Source organism: Bubalus kerabau, chromosome 6 (assembly GCF_029407905.1).
Source record: "Bubalus kerabau isolate K-KA32 ecotype Philippines breed swamp buffalo chromosome 6, PCC_UOA_SB_1v2, whole genome shotgun sequence".
Classification (NCBI taxonomy): Eukaryota; Metazoa; Chordata; class Mammalia; order Artiodactyla; family Bovidae; genus Bubalus; species Bubalus kerabau.
Window position 1 is genome coordinate 1,168,340 of NC_073629.1, and position 17,047 is coordinate 1,185,386.

Consider the following 17,047-nt stretch of genomic DNA (forward strand, 5'->3'; position numbering starts at 1 on the left):
CTCTCGTCACCCCATTCTGCACGGTCAGGAGATAAACACAGGCATTGCTTGTATTTGTACCCCTCGTTGTAGCTTATTTTATACCAATAGTTTGTACCTCTTAATTAATTCCCTCTCATATGCCTTTGGTAGCTACTAGTTCTCTATATCTGTCAGCTTCTTTTTTTATTATATTCATTAGTTTCATTTTTTAGATTGCATATATAAGTGATAACACACAGTAATTGTCTGGTTTATTTCACTTAGCATAATACTCTCCAGGTCCATTCATGTGGTTGCCAATGAAAAAAAGTACTGTGTTTTTATGAAAAGTGTGGTTCATCCTCACTCCCAGGGAGCAAACAGTTTAGTGGGAATCAAGAGGAGCATGCTGTTAATTACAAGGCATATTAGGGGGACACTGCTTTGCTTGGCTAAAGTAATTATACCTCATGAAGTACTTCCTTTTCATCCTCTCATTTGCCTTTTATGTTTTGAATTTCTTCATCTTTCTAACTGCATTCTGGGAAATTTCCTTGAACCTGTTTTTATATTTATATTTGAATAGTGAGTTCATACAGATACCCGCAGTAAGCAAGCTAAAACCACAGGGTTCTTCCTCACCTTTCTCTATTCTGTGATGTGTTTCTTCTTTCTCCCATAGTTAGAAATGTGTTTCCCAATGTAAGCATGTATATTCAGTTGCTCTACACTCAAAAAGAATTGTAAACTTAAAACACCATTAACAACATCTAACCTGCTGAGTAAACCTAGTGGTTCTCTTGTCTATACAATATACACCATTAAGAGTTTATAGTCAAAACATTGCATTTAAAAGCTACTTGACTTAATTCTTTTCTTTGTTTGATTGTTATCAATCTAACACATAATTTGGCTTATTTTTTTTTTCTGTTTGCAATCAATTATACATTTACTTTGGCTTTATTGACTATGCCAAAGCCTTTGACTGTGTGGATCACAATAAACTGTGGAAAATTCTGAAAGAGATGGGAATACCAGACCACCTGACCTGCCTCTTGAGAAACGTATATGCAGGTCAGGAAGCAACAGTTAGAACTGGACATGGAACAACAGACTGGTTCCAAATAGGAAAAGGAGTACGTCAAGGCTGTATATTGTCACCCTGCTTATTTAACTTCTATGCAGAGTACATCATGAGAAACGCTGGGCTGGATGAAGCACACGCTGCAATTAAGATTGCCAGGAGAAATATCAATAACCTCAGATATGCAGATGACACCACCCTTATGGCAGAAAGTGAAGAGGAACTCAAAAGCCTCTTGATGAAAGTGAAAGTGGAGAGTGAAAAAGTTGGCTTAAAGCTCAGCATTCAGAAAACGAAGATCATGGCATCTGGTCCCATCACTTCATGGGAAATAGATGGGGAAACAGTGGAAACAATGTCAGACTTTATTTTTTGGGGCTCCAAAATCACTGCAGATGGTGACTGCAGCCATGAAATTAAAAGACGCTTACTCCTTGGAAGGAAAGTTATGACCAACCTAGACAGCATTTTAAAAAGCAGAGACGTTACTTTGCCAACAAAGATCCATCTAGTCAAGGCTATGGTTTTTCCAGTGGTCATGTATGGATGTGAGAGTTGGACTGTGAAGAAAGCTGAGCACCGAAGAATTGATGCTTTTGAACTGTGGTGTTGGAGAAGACTCTTGAGAGTCCCTTGGACTGCAAGGAGATCCAACCAGTCCATTCTAAAGGAGATCAGTCCTGGGTGTTCATTGGAAGGACTGATGCTGAAGGTGAAACTCCAGTACTTTGGCCACCTCATGTGAAGAGTTGACTCATTGGAAAGACCCTGGTGCTGGGAGGGATTGGAGGCAGGACGAGAAGGGGATGACAGAGGATGAGATGGCTGGATGGCATCACCAACTTGATGGACGTGAGTTTGGGTCAACTCCAGGAGTTGGTGATGGACAGGGAGGCCTGGAGTGCTGTGATTCATGGGGTCGCCAAGAGTCGGACACAACTGAGCGACTGAACTGAATTGAACTGATACATTTACTTTTTATATACATTTTTATTTAACTTAGTATGTAAAATATTTACATGGTTCAAAAATCGAAACTGTGGGACTTCACTGGTGGCTCAGTGGTAAAGAATGCAGGAGACACTAGTTCAATCCCTGATATGGAAAGATCCCGCATGCTGCACACAACTATGGAGCCTGTGCTCTAGAGCCCAGGAGCCCACGTGACCCAACTGCTGAAGTCCGAGCACCCTAGAGTCTGTGCTCCGCAACAAGAGAAGCCACCTCAATGAGAAGCCCACACACTGCAACGAAAAGTAGCCCCTGCTTTCTGCAACTAGAGAAAGACACACACAACAACAAAGACCCAGCATAGTCAACAATAAGTACATAAAATAAAATAAATTTTTACATAATCTACCTTTCAAGAAAAAAATCAAAACTGTAAAAACATACTTAGAGAAGTCTACTTCCATCTGTATCTTAGTTTCTGGTTATCTTTCCTACTTTTCTTTTTGCATAATTAAATATGAAGAGTGAAAATGTGTTAAGTTGCTCAGTCATGTCCAGCTTTTTACGGCCCCATGGCTTCTCTGTCCATGGAATTCTCCAGGTGAGAATACTGGAGTGGGTTGCCATTTCCTTCTCCACGGATCTTCCCGACCCAGGGATTGAACTCAGGTCTCCTGCATTGCAGGCAGATTCTTTACTGTCTGAGTCACATATATTTATGTATATTTAATGTGCAAATCTATTATTTCTCCCCTTTTCTCAAACATTTTCTTTTTTTAATAACTGCCTTAATAAAATAACCCTGCATGTCTATTATTTTATGTTATGAACTTATATCTTCAGAGTAAATATCTAGAAATGGGATTGCTAGATCAAAGCTTGGGTGCCTATGTAGCTTTGTTAGGTATTGCCAGATCCTCCTGCCTTCAGTTTTTACACTTTGCATTCCCATCTGCAGGGTAGGAGAATGCCTGCTTCCCCACAGCCTCCCCAACAGACAGAGTTGCCAAACTTTTGAATTTTTACTGGCCTGAAAGGAAAGAGATAGTACCTCAGTGTAATTTTAGTGTCCATTCCTGTTATTTTGAATAAAACAGAACATCTTTTCATGCATTTAAGGGCAATTAGTGTATCTTTTTCTGTGAACTCTCTGTGTATGTCTTTTTTCAAGTTTTATTGAGATATATTTGACACATAATACTGTATAAGTTTCAGATGTACATGATGATTTGATATATGTGCATATTGCAAAACGATTACCACCATAAATTTAGTTAACATCCATCATCTCATATAGTTGCCATTTTAAAAAAAATGTCTTTTACCCACTTTCTACCTTTTTATTTTTAGGAATTCCTTATAAATTAGAATGATTAGTCCTTTGTGATATACGTTTTAAGTATTTTCTCCCATTTTGTCATTTGTCTAATGACTCAGAATTTGTTTTCTTTACTGCAGTGTTATCACTTATACAGTTAAGTATAACATGCTTATAGGACCTTTATTTGAGATATGCTTAGTTGCTCAGTCGTGTCTGACTCTCTGAGACCCTATGGACTGCAGCCTACCAGGCTTCTCTGTCCATGGGATTTTCTAGGCGAGAATACTGGAATGGGTTGCATTTCCTTCTCCAGGGGATCTTCTCAACCCAGGGATTGAACCAGTTAATAATTTACTTATAAGAATGAACAAAATTTAGAACTCAAGGAATAAAAATCCAAAAATAAGCTAACAAAGAAACAGAAGGCATAATTATAAAGTATATTTAGCACACAAAACTGGAGTACCTAACATATTGCATAGCTGAATCAAAATTCAGAATATTTTAGCAGCCTGGAAATATGAACCAAAATGCACAAAATGATGTTTTGTACTTAGGCTTAAAAACACTAATTCCATTAGTTCAAGCCTGAGGACACCTGCCTTTACATAAACTCATGTGTATAAACAAACCTTGGGTTTTAATTGACCACACATTTGTATAATCCAACAGGGTGATAACAGTTGCTAAAAGGAAATGCACTCTTAGAATGATCAATAGTAGATTATCCTGATGATGGAGAAAATTTTCCCTTTATACTCACCATTTACCAGATAACCAGAATGGTATGTTCAGTTAGGAGGACCACAAATCAATAGGGTCATTGAAATTGGTGAGAAACCGAGGAAGTCTGGCTTAGTAAAGAGTCCAGAAGTCACATCAGGAGCCTGGAGATTTAATCTGGAGAAAAGAAAGCAAGTCATGTGTGAAATATTTGAAGGCTGTCAAGAGTAGGTGGGATGAGAATTACTTGATGCTATTCAAGCTGGCAGGATCTGTGGTTGTGACCTATGAATGAGGCTTGCTGTAAAGGGAGACTTTCTAAACTGACCTTTAGGGCTGCTGGGAAGGGAAGGACTGCCTTCCTTACCTACCAGCTCCCTATGGCCAAAGGTGTCTGGACAGAGGGTTCTGGTCAAGTGGAGATCATGGGCTGCTGTTGTGTAGGCAGTCTAGGCACCAGGGTTCTTGCTGTGTGGCTCGTGGAAAGCGATCTTTCCTTCCCTTCTGATGTGGTCTCTTTGTCAGGAATAAAAGCAGGTGGGGAAAATGATCTGTGGGATTTTTTGGCTAATTAAAGTAGATGAAAATTTTGGAGAAACATTTGTCTGTAGGATTTGATGTTAAAATATGTCAACCTTGAGTTTTTGCCGAAACCTGAGCCAGCATCCTGAGAGCAGGGACTGTCTCTTGTCGAGAATGGTATTTGTGGGCAAAGACCTCAAACTCTTATCGTCTTATCCATGTATCTTTATCATTGGCTCCTTGCCCTTTATCCTCACGACTGATGAGAACAGCAGCAATGTCTCGGTATGAATTGTACTTGTTAAAACCCTGCTTAGAGATCGGAGACTGATCCCTATGATAATCTTATTGTCCAACTTTAATGGGCACAGGAATCAAACCAGGAGTGGGATTAACACACAGGTTCTGATTTGGTAATTCAGAGGTGGGCCTGAGATTCTGCATCTCGAGTAAGCACCAGATGATGTTGATGCTGCTGGTTGAGGGTCCACACTGCATTGCAGGGGTCCAGAAGCAACAGTCCACGTAAACCATGTGGACTGAATCGGAATCACCTGTCCCGTGCTTGTCTAAAATGCAGGCTCCTAGGCTGTACCTCTGTTCTCTGGGACTAGAATCTTTAGGGGTGGAGCCCAAGAATCAGCTCTTTGAGCTGGTACTGCAGGAGATTCTTGAGTACACTAAAGGTTTTTAACCACTGGTCCTGGGGAGAATGGATAGGAGGTTTTAGACTGTGGGAATGCATTGTTCCAGGGGATACAGTGAGTCACATGAAGAGCTGGTTGTAGGAAACGGGCTGCCTCTGTAGCGCTTGCATGAGGACGAGGATCCGGGGGGCCTTGGCTTCCCTCTGTAAAGTGCACATGCTGTGGTTTGATGACTCCTCTTCTGCCCCCGGGGCTTGTCTTTCCAGTCGTCCAGCATGCTCTGCCCACCCCCTGCTGAGGTACACTGACCATGAGCCTCAACTCCTCCCTCGGCCACAGGAAGGAGCTGAGTAACCTCACCGAGGGGGCCAGTGACCAAGGGGGCAGCGGCGTCACAGAGTTCGTCGCCATCGTCATCATCACCGTTTTTGTCTGCCTGGGCAACCTGGTCATCGTGATCACCTTGTACAGGAAGTCCTATCTCCTTACCCTCAGCAACAAGTTCGTCTTCAGCCTGACCCTGTCCAACTTCCTGCTGTCTGTACTGGTGCTGCCTTTCGTGGTGACCAGCTCCATTCGGAGGGAATGGATCTTCGGTGTGGTCTGGTGCAATTTCTCAGCCCTCCTCTACCTGCTCATCAGCTCAGCCAGCATGCTCACCCTTGGGATCATCGCTGTTGACCGGTAAGCTTGCCTCACAGAGAACTGAAGGATTTAGGAGTGTGGGCCAAGGGGGATCCTCAGAGATCATGCCTTCTGAGCTGCTTCAGTTCCTGTGGAGGGTGCCAGGGGCTGTGCTGGAGAGGGTGAGAAAGCAGAGTTTTTCCTCTTCTTTCATCCCCTCAACCAGAGCACCTCTGATTTTATCTGATCTAGCTTGCGTATAGTTTTATTTTTTAAAAGAAGTTCCAATACTTAAAAAAAGTTCTAGAAACCTCTTCTTTTCAGTTTACAGGTGAGACAGAAACTGAGAAAGGTGGCGTGGCAAAGGAGGTCACAAATCCAGTTCTTCCCCAAAGTGCTGCCTGCTTTCTTTTGCTCAGGTTGGGCCAGAGCTGCACCAGGGCAGCCTAAAGAGGAAATATTCTCCATCCTCTGCACTGCAGGGGCCTGTCGCAGATGGAAATGAGAGCAGGGGAGGGAAGACAACTGAGGGAATAAAGACAGTGCTACCCGGGAGAAACAGTGTGTGCCTTACAAAAGCTGAGCTTGCCCTTCCTGTGGCATGGGTGGCTCTAAAAGCAAGAAACAGCCCTCAGCTCTACCTAGAAGGTTCTTCCAGATAGTGAGCTGGGCTGTCAGATTTGGTTGTGCAAGTCCTACAGGGTTTGACAACAAGTTTCCAACCCGTAGAGTCATCTTCTTTCTTAGGATTTTGCCAGTGGTCACTTTGTTCATCCCAGGCAAGGGTTCAACTGCACAGAAACAGAGGGGAGATTCAGATTCTGTATGATTTACAGAATTGGGGCGAGGCTAGCCGTGGAGTCAGGGGAAGCACAGAGGTTGCTCACCAGGGCTGTCGTCACTGGGTGACACGAGTCCCCTGGCTCCCTTAGAATCAGGTTTTGAACCAATAAGTGGTGCCTGATGGTCCACCCAAGGTGCAGGCCTCCACTAGGCCCAAGGCCAGACTCCTGCTGGTTCTCTGTAACTGGAGGGTTAGAACGAAGGAAGCCATCGGGTGACTTCTCCAAGTATGTTCTTTCCCCACCAACAATAGAAATAATACTGAAAATATAAAGAGTAAAATAAGACATACCATGCAGAGTTGTATATACATTCTATGCAGAGAACCAAAGAATAGCAAGGAGAGATAAGAAAGCCTTCTTAAGTGAACAATGCAAAAAGTAGAGGAAAACAACAGAATGGGAAAGACTAGAGATCTCTTCAAGAAAATTAGAGATAACAAGAGAACATTTCATGCAAAGATGGGCACAATAAAGGACAGAAATAGTATGGACCTAACAGAAGCAGAAGATATTAAGAAAAGGTGGCAGGAATACATAGAAGAACTATACAAAAAAGTCTTAATGACCTAGATAACCACGATGGTGTGATCACTTTCCTAGAGCCACACATCCTGGAGTTTGAAGTCAAGAGGGCCTTAGGAAGCATTACAAACAAAGCTAGTGGAGGTGATAGAATTCCAGCTGACCTATTTCAAAACATAAAAGATGATGCTGTCAAAGTGCTGCACTCAATATGCCAGCAAATTTGGAAAATTCAGCAGTGGCCACAGGACTGGAAAAGGTCAATTTTCATTCCAGTCCCAAAGAAGGGCAATACCAAAGAATGTTCAAACTACCACACAATTGTACTCATTTCACAGGCTAGCAAGGTAATGCTCAAAATCCTTCAAGCTAGGCTTTGACAGTATGTGAACTGACAGTTTCCATATGTACAAGCTGGATTTAGAAAAGTTAGAGGAACCAGAGATTAAATTGCCAACATCTGTTGGATCATAGAAAAAGCAAGAGAATTCCAGAAAAACATCTACTTCTGCTTCATTAACTATGCTAAAGCCTTTCACTGTGTGGATCACAACAAACTGAGGAAAATTCTTAAGGAGATGGGAATACCAGACTACCTTATCTGCCTCCTGAGAAACCTGTCAGGAAGGTCAGGTCAGGAAGCAACAGTTAGAACTGGACATGGAACGATGGACCAGTTCAGAACTGGAAAAGGAGTATGTCAAGGCTGTATATTGCACTCTGCTTATTTAACTTTTATGAAGAGTACATCATGTGAAATCCCAGGCTGGATGAAGCTTGAGCTGGAATCAGTATTGCCAGGAGAAATATCAGTATTCAGGAGAAATATCAATAACCTCAGATATGCAGATGACACCACCCTTATAGCAGAAGGACTAAAGAACCTCTTGATGAAAGTGAAAGAGGAGAGTGAAAAAGCTGGCTTAAAACTCACCATTCAAAAAACTAAGGTCATGGCATCTAGCCCCGTCACTTCATGGCAAATAGATGGGTAAAAAGTCGAAACAGTGACAGACTTTATTTTCTTGGACTCCAAAATCACTGTGTGTGGTGTCTACAGCCATGAAATTAAAAGATGCTTGCTCCTTGGAAGAAAAGCTATGACAAACCTAAATAGCATATTAAAAAGCGGAGACATGACTTTGCTGACAAAAGTCTGTAAAGTCAAAGCTATGGTTTTTCTAGTAGTCATGTATGGCTGTGAGAGTAAAGAAAGCTGAGTGCTGAAGAACTGATGCTTTTGAAATGTGGTGCTGGAGAAGACTCTTGAGGATCCCTTGGACTGCAAGGAGACCCAACCAGTCAATCCTAAAGGAAATCAGTCCTGAATGTTCATTGGAAGGACTAATGCTGAAGCTGAAACTCCAATACTTTGGCCACCTGAAGCCTCATTGGAAGAGCTGCCTCTTTGGAAAAGACCCTGATGCTCAGAAAGATTGAAGGCAGGAGGAGAAGGGGATGACAGAGGATGCGATGGTTGGATGGCATCACCGATTCAATGGACATGAGTTTGAGCAAACTCTAGCAGATTGTGCAGGACAGGGAAGCCTGCCATGCTGCAGTTCATGGGATCACAAAGAGTCAGACACAACTGAATGACTGAATAGCAACAAGACATATCCGTAGACATAGACATATCCATAATCCCACTAATAAGAAGCAATCAATCACTGTTTACATTTTTAGTATATTTGCCTCCAGGGATTTTTGGCTGTATGCTATAAATTTAGAAAATAGGCTCAAGGCATTGTGGTTTTGTGACCCACTTTTTCACTTACCGTGTGATTGTGAGCATTTTTCCCATGTGCAAATGTCCTTTAAGAACATGTCTTTAGTGGTTTACATGGTATTGCATCCTCTGGATGGACTATAGTTTATTTTTACAGTCCCCTGTTAGCTTTCTATTTTATATAATAGCACTTTTGAAGAAGATGTATGTTTGTGAAATTGCGTTTTCAAAGTAAACACACTTTCAAGATTCTTGATGTGTGAAAGGCAGGCTCCCCTTCAGAAGGCTGTACGGATCTTCACTCCAGTAGCCGCCTATCAGCATCCTAATCAAGACTGATGATCAGCATTACAGACATAAGTGAGATTTTGTTGGCAGTGGGATGGAATGGGATCTCACTGTTGTTTGAATTTCTGTTTTTTTAAAATCATTACTTTTGGAAGATCCCTTTCTGGGTCCTGGGTCCTGTGGAAGGTGGAGTGGGGGCCAACAGCTCAAAAGTGGGGGAGTTTTAAGTGCCTCTCACAGAGCTCTCTGTACATAGATGTTCAGTAAATAGTGGCATCTTGAAGGCTGTAAGCTGCTTACTTGGATCTGAGACCTAGATAAGCTAAGAGTGAGACGTTTTTTCACCAGCAAGCATGACAGATTCTTGAATCATGTCATCCAAATGCATCAAACGAGAGAGAATTTGCCTCTTTCAATGCTTTATTCTTTGATGCTGGGAATATTTGCTGGATATCTACTTTGTGAAAGGGTCTGTACTAAATCTCCAGATGGTAGGATACAGCATGACTAAGATGTAGCCTCTGCCAACCAGGAGTCCCTGGGTTTTTGGCAGAGGCTGACCCACAGGTGCTGATGTGAACACAAAGCAGAAATAAGCGCTGTCACAGCTCCCGCTGCCCCTGCTGTAAAAAAAAAAAAAAAATTATTTATTTGGCTGTGTTGGGTCTTATTTGCTGCTTTCAAAATCTTTAGTTGTGGCACACAAACTCTTTAGTTGTGGCATGAGGACTCTTAGTGGCAGTCCAGCGGCTAAGACTCTGCCCTCCCCATGCAGGGGGCTTGGATTCAATCCCTGGTCAGAAAACTAGCTCACATATCCCGCCGCTGAATCTGATGGTAGGTTCTGGAGCCCATGGGTGGGGAAAAGATGGCATTTGAGCTAAGTTCTAACAGTGAGTCGGATTGCAAGGGCCCCTTCCACTTTTTCTCGTACTCTTGTCTTTTTTTTCTCCCACCCTACTCCCCGCCCACACACTGTCACATACACAGGAGCTGCATCATCAGGTTTCCTACATAAAAGCCTCCATGTATTCATTTGATAAACAATTTATTGAGTACCTAATGTATGACTGACACAGTTGGTGCTGGGAATATGCAGCTGAAGAAGCACATGGAGGATTTCACAGCGCAGGGGAGAGACATGTGGCCAGGTAATTTCAGGACCATATGAGGTATATATAATGCCAGTGTGTTTAACATACTGTGAGAACACACAGGAAGGAGCAAGGCAGAAAAAGCATGGTCTGTGTTACATAGCCGGAGATCAGAGGAAGTATACGAACAAATTGACATCACGGTCACCCCACTAGAGCTTTAATCCAGGCACCCCAGACCCCACAAGCTGGCTCCCCTGTTACTCAGGGACAGAACTATGAATTAAGAAAGGACTTCTGCCTCACTATGATAACAAGTCACCAAGGCCTGGTTGTCTTTGGAAAATAGTTCATTTCCTTCTGCAGGCACAGCATGATGGATTTGGCCAGACCAGTGCTTTGCCCAGATCTTTGACTGTAATATATTTATATATAGTGCTATAAATTGTCATGTCTTCAAATATTTTCTTGGCAAGTGCAATTTATTTTTTATTATTGCTCACTTGTGTGGCTGAAAGTACAAATTGACTGGACCGGCTAATTGATCTCTTCATATAAATGATTACCATCTGATCAGGATTTCAAATACCCCTTCTCACACCCCTGGATGTTAGTAGTTTTGGAGGTTGCATTTTTGCCTTTTATGTAGGAAACCTAATGACGCGGCTCTTGTGTATGTGACAGCGTGTGCGGAGTAGGGTGAGAGAAAAAAGAGAGTGAGAAAGAGGTGGAGGGGCCGGGGAGTGAGAGGGAGAGAGGGAAACCAGCAAGAGGAGGTGGTAGGAAAAGACAAGTGAGGAGAGAGGAGTGAGAGAGAGGATGGGGAGAAGAGAGAGATGGGGACAACTTAAGAAAGCCAAGGAAAACAAGGGTGGGGCGAGCCAGGCACGACACCCTGCTGTTAACATCTATCCCAGCTAATCCTCACAACAACTCTATCAGACTCCGTTTGCAGATGAACAAAGTTCAGTTTTGCAAACTGGCCCAAGTCCTCATGGCTATTAAGTGACTTGTCCAATTCCAAGGGGCCAGAGGTTGGGCTCCTAACCATTAATACAGTATGCATACAGTATGCAGTCAATTGTCAGTCGTCTCTTCCAACCAGTATATTTAATTCAAGGCTTGTCAGTCTTGGCACGATTGACACGTTGCACCAGATAATTCTTTGTTGTGACAAACTGTTCTGTGTAGGGTGTTGAGGGGAACCCTGGCCTCTGCTCACTAAATGCCAGTAACACCCCCTGGTTATGACAGCCCCCATCGTCTCCAGACATTGACATGTGTCCTCAGTTAGGAACCCTACGAACCGTACCTAAGAAAATCCATGAGCCTGGTTGGCAGATGAGCCAAAAAAGTCCATGTTGTAGCCCCATGATGAGAGAACAAAGGTAGAGCATAAAAAGAATAGTTGGCTGGAGTGAAATTCACCATTGAGATGTCAGTGTCCTAAACCTGCAGTGTGGATGCAGATCCAGGTGGGGAACATCATTCGACCTGGGAAGATTTTCCCTATGAATAAGTCCAATGTGGTCACCTCTGGCTTAGCCTTGAGTGTGGATGCAGATCCAGGTGGGGAACATCATTCGACCTGGGAAGATTTTCCCTATGAATAAGTCCAATGTGGTCACCTCTGGCTTAGCCTTGAAGTTGTCAGGGTTTAAGGTCCTGTTAGGATACTTATGTTTTCATTCTGGACTGGAGTGAATGAAACTTCAGCTCTAAAATCGTATTTTAAAAGAAAGTAACTAGCATTGTGGGATGGTTACTTATAGTGCTGTCAGGAGATTTTTCAACATAATATAACGTGTTCACTCCAAGGTAGCTGGAGTTGGCTTAGATTTTGTTTGTGTTTTTAGTGAAGCCGTCTTGTAGAAACAGGGGTTGTTTTCTAAGTGATTGGTCTCGTTGCAAGAGAGCTAAGCATTGGAGCCCCTATGGTCATTACAACTTTTGAGTTACAGGTAATATCACGAAAGCCTCTTTTGGGACCAAGAGTGGTGCTTGGGCTCGTGTCTAAAGATGAGTTGTTGGAGAAAAGGTAGAGCATTTCAGAAGACAGTTAAGAGTATGAGAAACAAAGGAAAAAACCCTCCATTTTGGCTTATATTAACCTGCAGGGTATAGGGAGTTGCCTTTGTTCTATATTTTCCTTTGAGCTTGCAAACTAGGCCTAAATGAAGCTTAAGTTTAAAAAATGAAGTTTCAAATCAATGAAACCCATTTTTTGTGTGTTTGGACACATGTTGGCATGTTTATATCTTGATGAAGATGTAGTAGATTTGTGCATTTCAATGTATATAAATTTTGCCCCCCAAAACCTTAAAACCAAAGCAACCCCTGGAGGGTGTGGGTGTATACAGGCAGCACTCTGGCCTTTCAGGGGCTCTTCTGATTCTAGGAGACTGATCCTTCAGGAGCCAGCACCAACCCCCTGCACCCTGAGGGGCCTCTGGGATTCAGCTGGGAGAAATCATTGGTACATGCTCCACACTCTAGATAGTCTGTGATACAAAGAAATGTTACCATTGAATAATAATCCTGACTGGTGTTGAGAACAGCCAGAGGACATGTTCAGAGAGCAGTTTATTAATTGTGATGACTTCTATGACTGGTTGAACAGGGTTCGTCCGAGGAGCCCGGGACAGCTCACATTCCTCAGGCCTGGCCTCCCCCACCCAGGTATTGTCCCTGAAGTATTGTCTGAGGTCAGAGGGCCTGCATGATTTTTAAATGGGCAGAGGAAAGTAGAAATCCCTGCTTTGTTTCTTTTTTAAAAGTGAAGAAAACCTTCCTGGAAGTGCCCCCAATCCTACCCTAGCAAACTCCCCTCACATTTCATTTGCCAGATGTTGTTACACAGGTCAGTGCCTCAGCTGGTCACCTGGAAAGAGGTAGGATACCATCAGCATGGCCTGATTCATTCCCTGGTGCTCAGAAAAGCCAAGGGTCCCCTGTGGTCACAGCAGTTTTGCAGGAACAGAATGAAGATTCTGTCTTCAAGAAGGAAAGGGGGACTTCCCTAATGATCTAGGGGTTAAGAATCTGCCTTACAATGCAGGGGACATAAGTTCAATCCCTGGCCAGGAAACGAAGACCCCACATGCCGCGGGCAACTAAGCTCCTGTACCATAGTTACTGAGCCCACCTACTTCAACTAGAGAGTCCGTGTACCATAATGAAAAATCCCGCATGACTCAGTGAAGATCCCATCTGCTGCAACTAAGACCTGACCCAGCCAAATAATTAATTTTTCAAAAAGAAGGAAGAGGGAAAGGTCAGTGGACAAAGACCCAGCTCTGTCCCTATTGCCGTTTAAAGAGAGGCACCACCCAGCTGTTTCCCCCATTCTAGCACATCCTGTCCTTGAACCAGACTTGCATCCATGATTTATTTGAAGACTTTAACAGGAGAGCAGGACCTCCCAGTCTCCCTTGGAGACTAATTACTGACAACCTCTCTCTCTCAGTTAAGACCTGATCCCCATCCTAAGTGTTTCCCATTTTACAGGTGAAGGAACTGAAGCTCTGAGAGGTTAGATAACTCCCCAGGGACACACAGCTAGTAGACAGCAGAATCACCACCTGAACCCAGGAATTTCAGCTCCAGAGGCATGCTTCTTTCCTGTGGCTTCAGGGCCTTTGCAAGATGCAAACCCAGAGGTCAGCGTAAGACAGGACTTGCTTTACCATAGCTGGCGTGCCGAGTTTCTGTGATCGATCCCGTAATTACGGTCTCCTCTCCTCAGGCCTCACACTCAGAAGCACTCTTCCCAGGCTAGACCTTGGCAGGGCCTCGGGACTTGAGATCGGCAGCCTGTCTTGCCACTGATTACACAATCTACACAGAGGTGTCGACTGAGGCGGGGCTCCTCCACGGAAGTTTACCCAGGCAGCTGGCGGCAGTTCAGGCTGTGGCCCCTGTCGCTGAGCTGCTAGTGCCTAGGGTGACTCAGGAAGGTCCTGGTGGAAAAAGTGGCTTCACAGGCCACGTGTGGCCATTTCCTGTGGTCCTGCCTGTACCAGGTGGCGTCAGTGTGGTCGCCGCTGCCCCTCCACACGGTGCCTCATGCAGAAGCCCCATCGGTAAACAGCATTTGCTTTGGATAAAATGTCTGAGTCAGGAGGGTGGTGATTTACTTTCAACCCCATGGTCTTAATACTCCCACTCACCCCCGTTAAAGCATCAGTACTCAGCTGGCCAGCAGGGCGTAGTGCTCCCCAGCCCCCAGGCTCCTTGTCTCCCTGCCCCACCTTCACTCCTTGCCTCCTGATTGAGCTACAGGCAGCCTCCCTGCTGAGCCAGTGCCTGCGTGCTAAGTCGCCTCAGTCATGTCTGACTCTCTGTGACCCCATGGACGGAGGCCTGCCAGGCTCCTCTCTCCATGGCAAAATTACTGGAGTGGGTTGTCATTCTCTCCTCCAGGGAATCTTCCTGACCCAGGGATCAAACCCACATCTCTTACGTCTCTTGCATTGACAGGCGGTGCTTATGTGCACCTCTGCACCTGGCCAAGGCTGGCTTTCTGCCTCATCTGCTCCTGGACCAGGGCCTCTGATCTCTTAAGACCTGTGTTTATGTGCCATCTCCGCCAAGAAGTCTGCCCTGATCCTGCACTCTTGATCCAAGGCCCCATCAGTGTGAATCAGTAGCTCTCTAGGCCTCCCTCCTTCACAGAGCTAAGGGATTAGCCACCACCCCTGGTCTGTGGATTCCAGAACAAGAGGATTTGCAGGAAATTGCTGCCATGTGCGCTGGGGACTATAGAGTCAGGTTGCCTGGATTTTTATCTTGTTTCTTCCTCTTCCTTATCTGGGACAGATTATCCTTTCTCTGCTTTTGGGTCCTCATCTGTAAAATGAAGATAACGATACTGTCCAGCACTTCAAACATTTGGGAGGATTAAATGTAGCCCTTTCCACTCCAGAGCCTCATACTCTGCTTCTCTGCCTATCTCCCTCTGCATCTTTTTACCTGTTATTTCCAGTGCATAGCCAGGAGGAAAATGGCAACCCACTCCAGTATTCTTGCCTGGAGAATCCCATGGACAGAGGAGCTTAACAGGCTCTGCTCCACGGGGTCACAGAGTCAGACACAACTTAGTAAGTTAGCACACACACCAGTGCATAGCACAAGGCTTGGCATGTGGCAGGCCTTGAGTTCGTTGAATGAATGAACCCCGTAATGCTTAGAAGTTATTCTGGTTTCTGAGAACCCTCTGAAAACTGATCTAAAAGGATTAATGTTAGAAACAAACGTGATTTGGTTTGAGGCATGACTCCTTAGAACTCCCGCAGATGCCTCAAGACTAGCCACACCCCCGAAATGAATGGACTCGGGTGTGGCGGCTTGGAGGCAGGGCTGCCTGAGCTCTGTGTCCTTCCTGGCACACGGTCATTCTCTGATGAAGAGTCCCACGGGGCTGCGTGATGTGGCCAGTCTGTGACTCGTCCAGGGGGGTTGGGAGAAGGCGCTGCTTTTAGAAGTATTCACCCTGTGGCTGAGTGGAGTGAGATACAACAAACTGCCTACCTAGGAAAGCAGTGGGCGTCTGCCCTGGTGTGTTTCTCCTCTGTTTTGCCTCTTCTCACCTCCCTCCATCCCTTTTCCAGCTACTATGCTGTCCTGTATCCCATGGCGTACCCGATGAAGATCACAGGCAGCCGGGCTGTGATGGTGCTTGCCTACATCTGGCTCCACTCCCTCATTGGCTGCCTGCCACCTCTGTTTGGCTGGTCATCGGTGGAGTTTGACGAGTTCAAGTGGATGTGTGTGGCCGCGTGGCACCGGGAGCCTGGCTATACTGCGTTCTGGCAGATCTGGTGTGCCCTGCTCCCCTTCTTGGTCATGCTGGTGTGCTATGGCTTCATCTTCCGAGTGGCCAGGGTCAAAGCGCGCAAGGTGCATTGTGGCGCTGTGGTCACTGTGGAGGTGGGCGTGCAGAGGACTGGGAGGAAGAACTCCAGCACCTCTACCTCCTCCTCGGGCAGCAGGAAGAGCGCCTTTCAGGGCGTGGTCTATTCGGCCAACCAGTGCAAAGCCCTCGTCACCATCCTGGTGGTCATTGGTGCCTTCATGGTCACCTGGGGCCCCTACATGGTTGTCATCACCTCTGAGGCCCTCTGGGGGAAGAACTGTGTCTCCCCAACCCTGGAGACCTGGGCCACTTGGCTGTCCTTTACCAGTGCCATCTGCCACCCTCTGATCTATGGACTCTGGAACAAGACGGTGCGCAAGGAACTCCTGGGCATGTGCTTTGGAGATCGGTATTACCGGGAACCATTTGTACAGCGGCAGAGGACGTCTAGGCTCTTCAGCATTTCCAATAGGATCACAGGTAACTTGGAAACTTGTCAAAAGGGATGCCCACTCTCCCATAGGTGTAGCCTATGGTCCTCTTGGACACTCTGGCAGGTTGATGGGTGAGATCTCAGACTGACTGCAGCCTCGGGGCTTAAAGCACAGGTTTCCTCTGGGGAAGGAGCATCCCAGTGATTCCCAAGCTGGGGCAGGGCAGAGGACACGAATTCTGTGACCCCAGCCATGGCCCACTGGCCTGGAAAATACAGTTATTTCTATCTGGAAAAAAAAAAGAATTTAAGCATTGAACTAGGCTACCTTCTCCTTTCAGTGTTCCTTGAAGCAGAGTCCTTTTTGAAGCACTCCTTTCCCTCCTCGGCTGCTCCTACTAGACATACTCCTCCTTGAGCCCTTTCCTCACAGTAAGCCCTTTCCTTAC

The 17,047-nt window shown here is 45.1% G+C and overlaps 1 protein-coding gene across 5 annotated transcripts in view; it reads left to right on the plus strand.

The window, feature by feature from the left end:
• The window catches only part of GPR161 (G protein-coupled receptor 161), a 61,352-nt gene that overhangs the window by 22,946 nt on the left and 21,359 nt on the right, over positions 1 to 17,047 (plus strand). For all 5 annotated transcript variants that reach the window (XR_008716369.1, XM_055587171.1, XM_055587170.1 and 2 more), the window contains exons 2-3: positions 5,476 to 5,893; positions 15,921 to 16,645. Coding sequence is in view for 4 of the 5 variants with exons in the window: in XM_055587171.1 (XP_055443146.1) it covers positions 5,520 to 5,893; positions 15,921 to 16,645 (1,099 nt within the window). In the remaining variant the exon portion in view is untranslated. The remainder of the gene's footprint in view (positions 1 to 5,475; positions 5,894 to 15,920; positions 16,646 to 17,047) is intronic.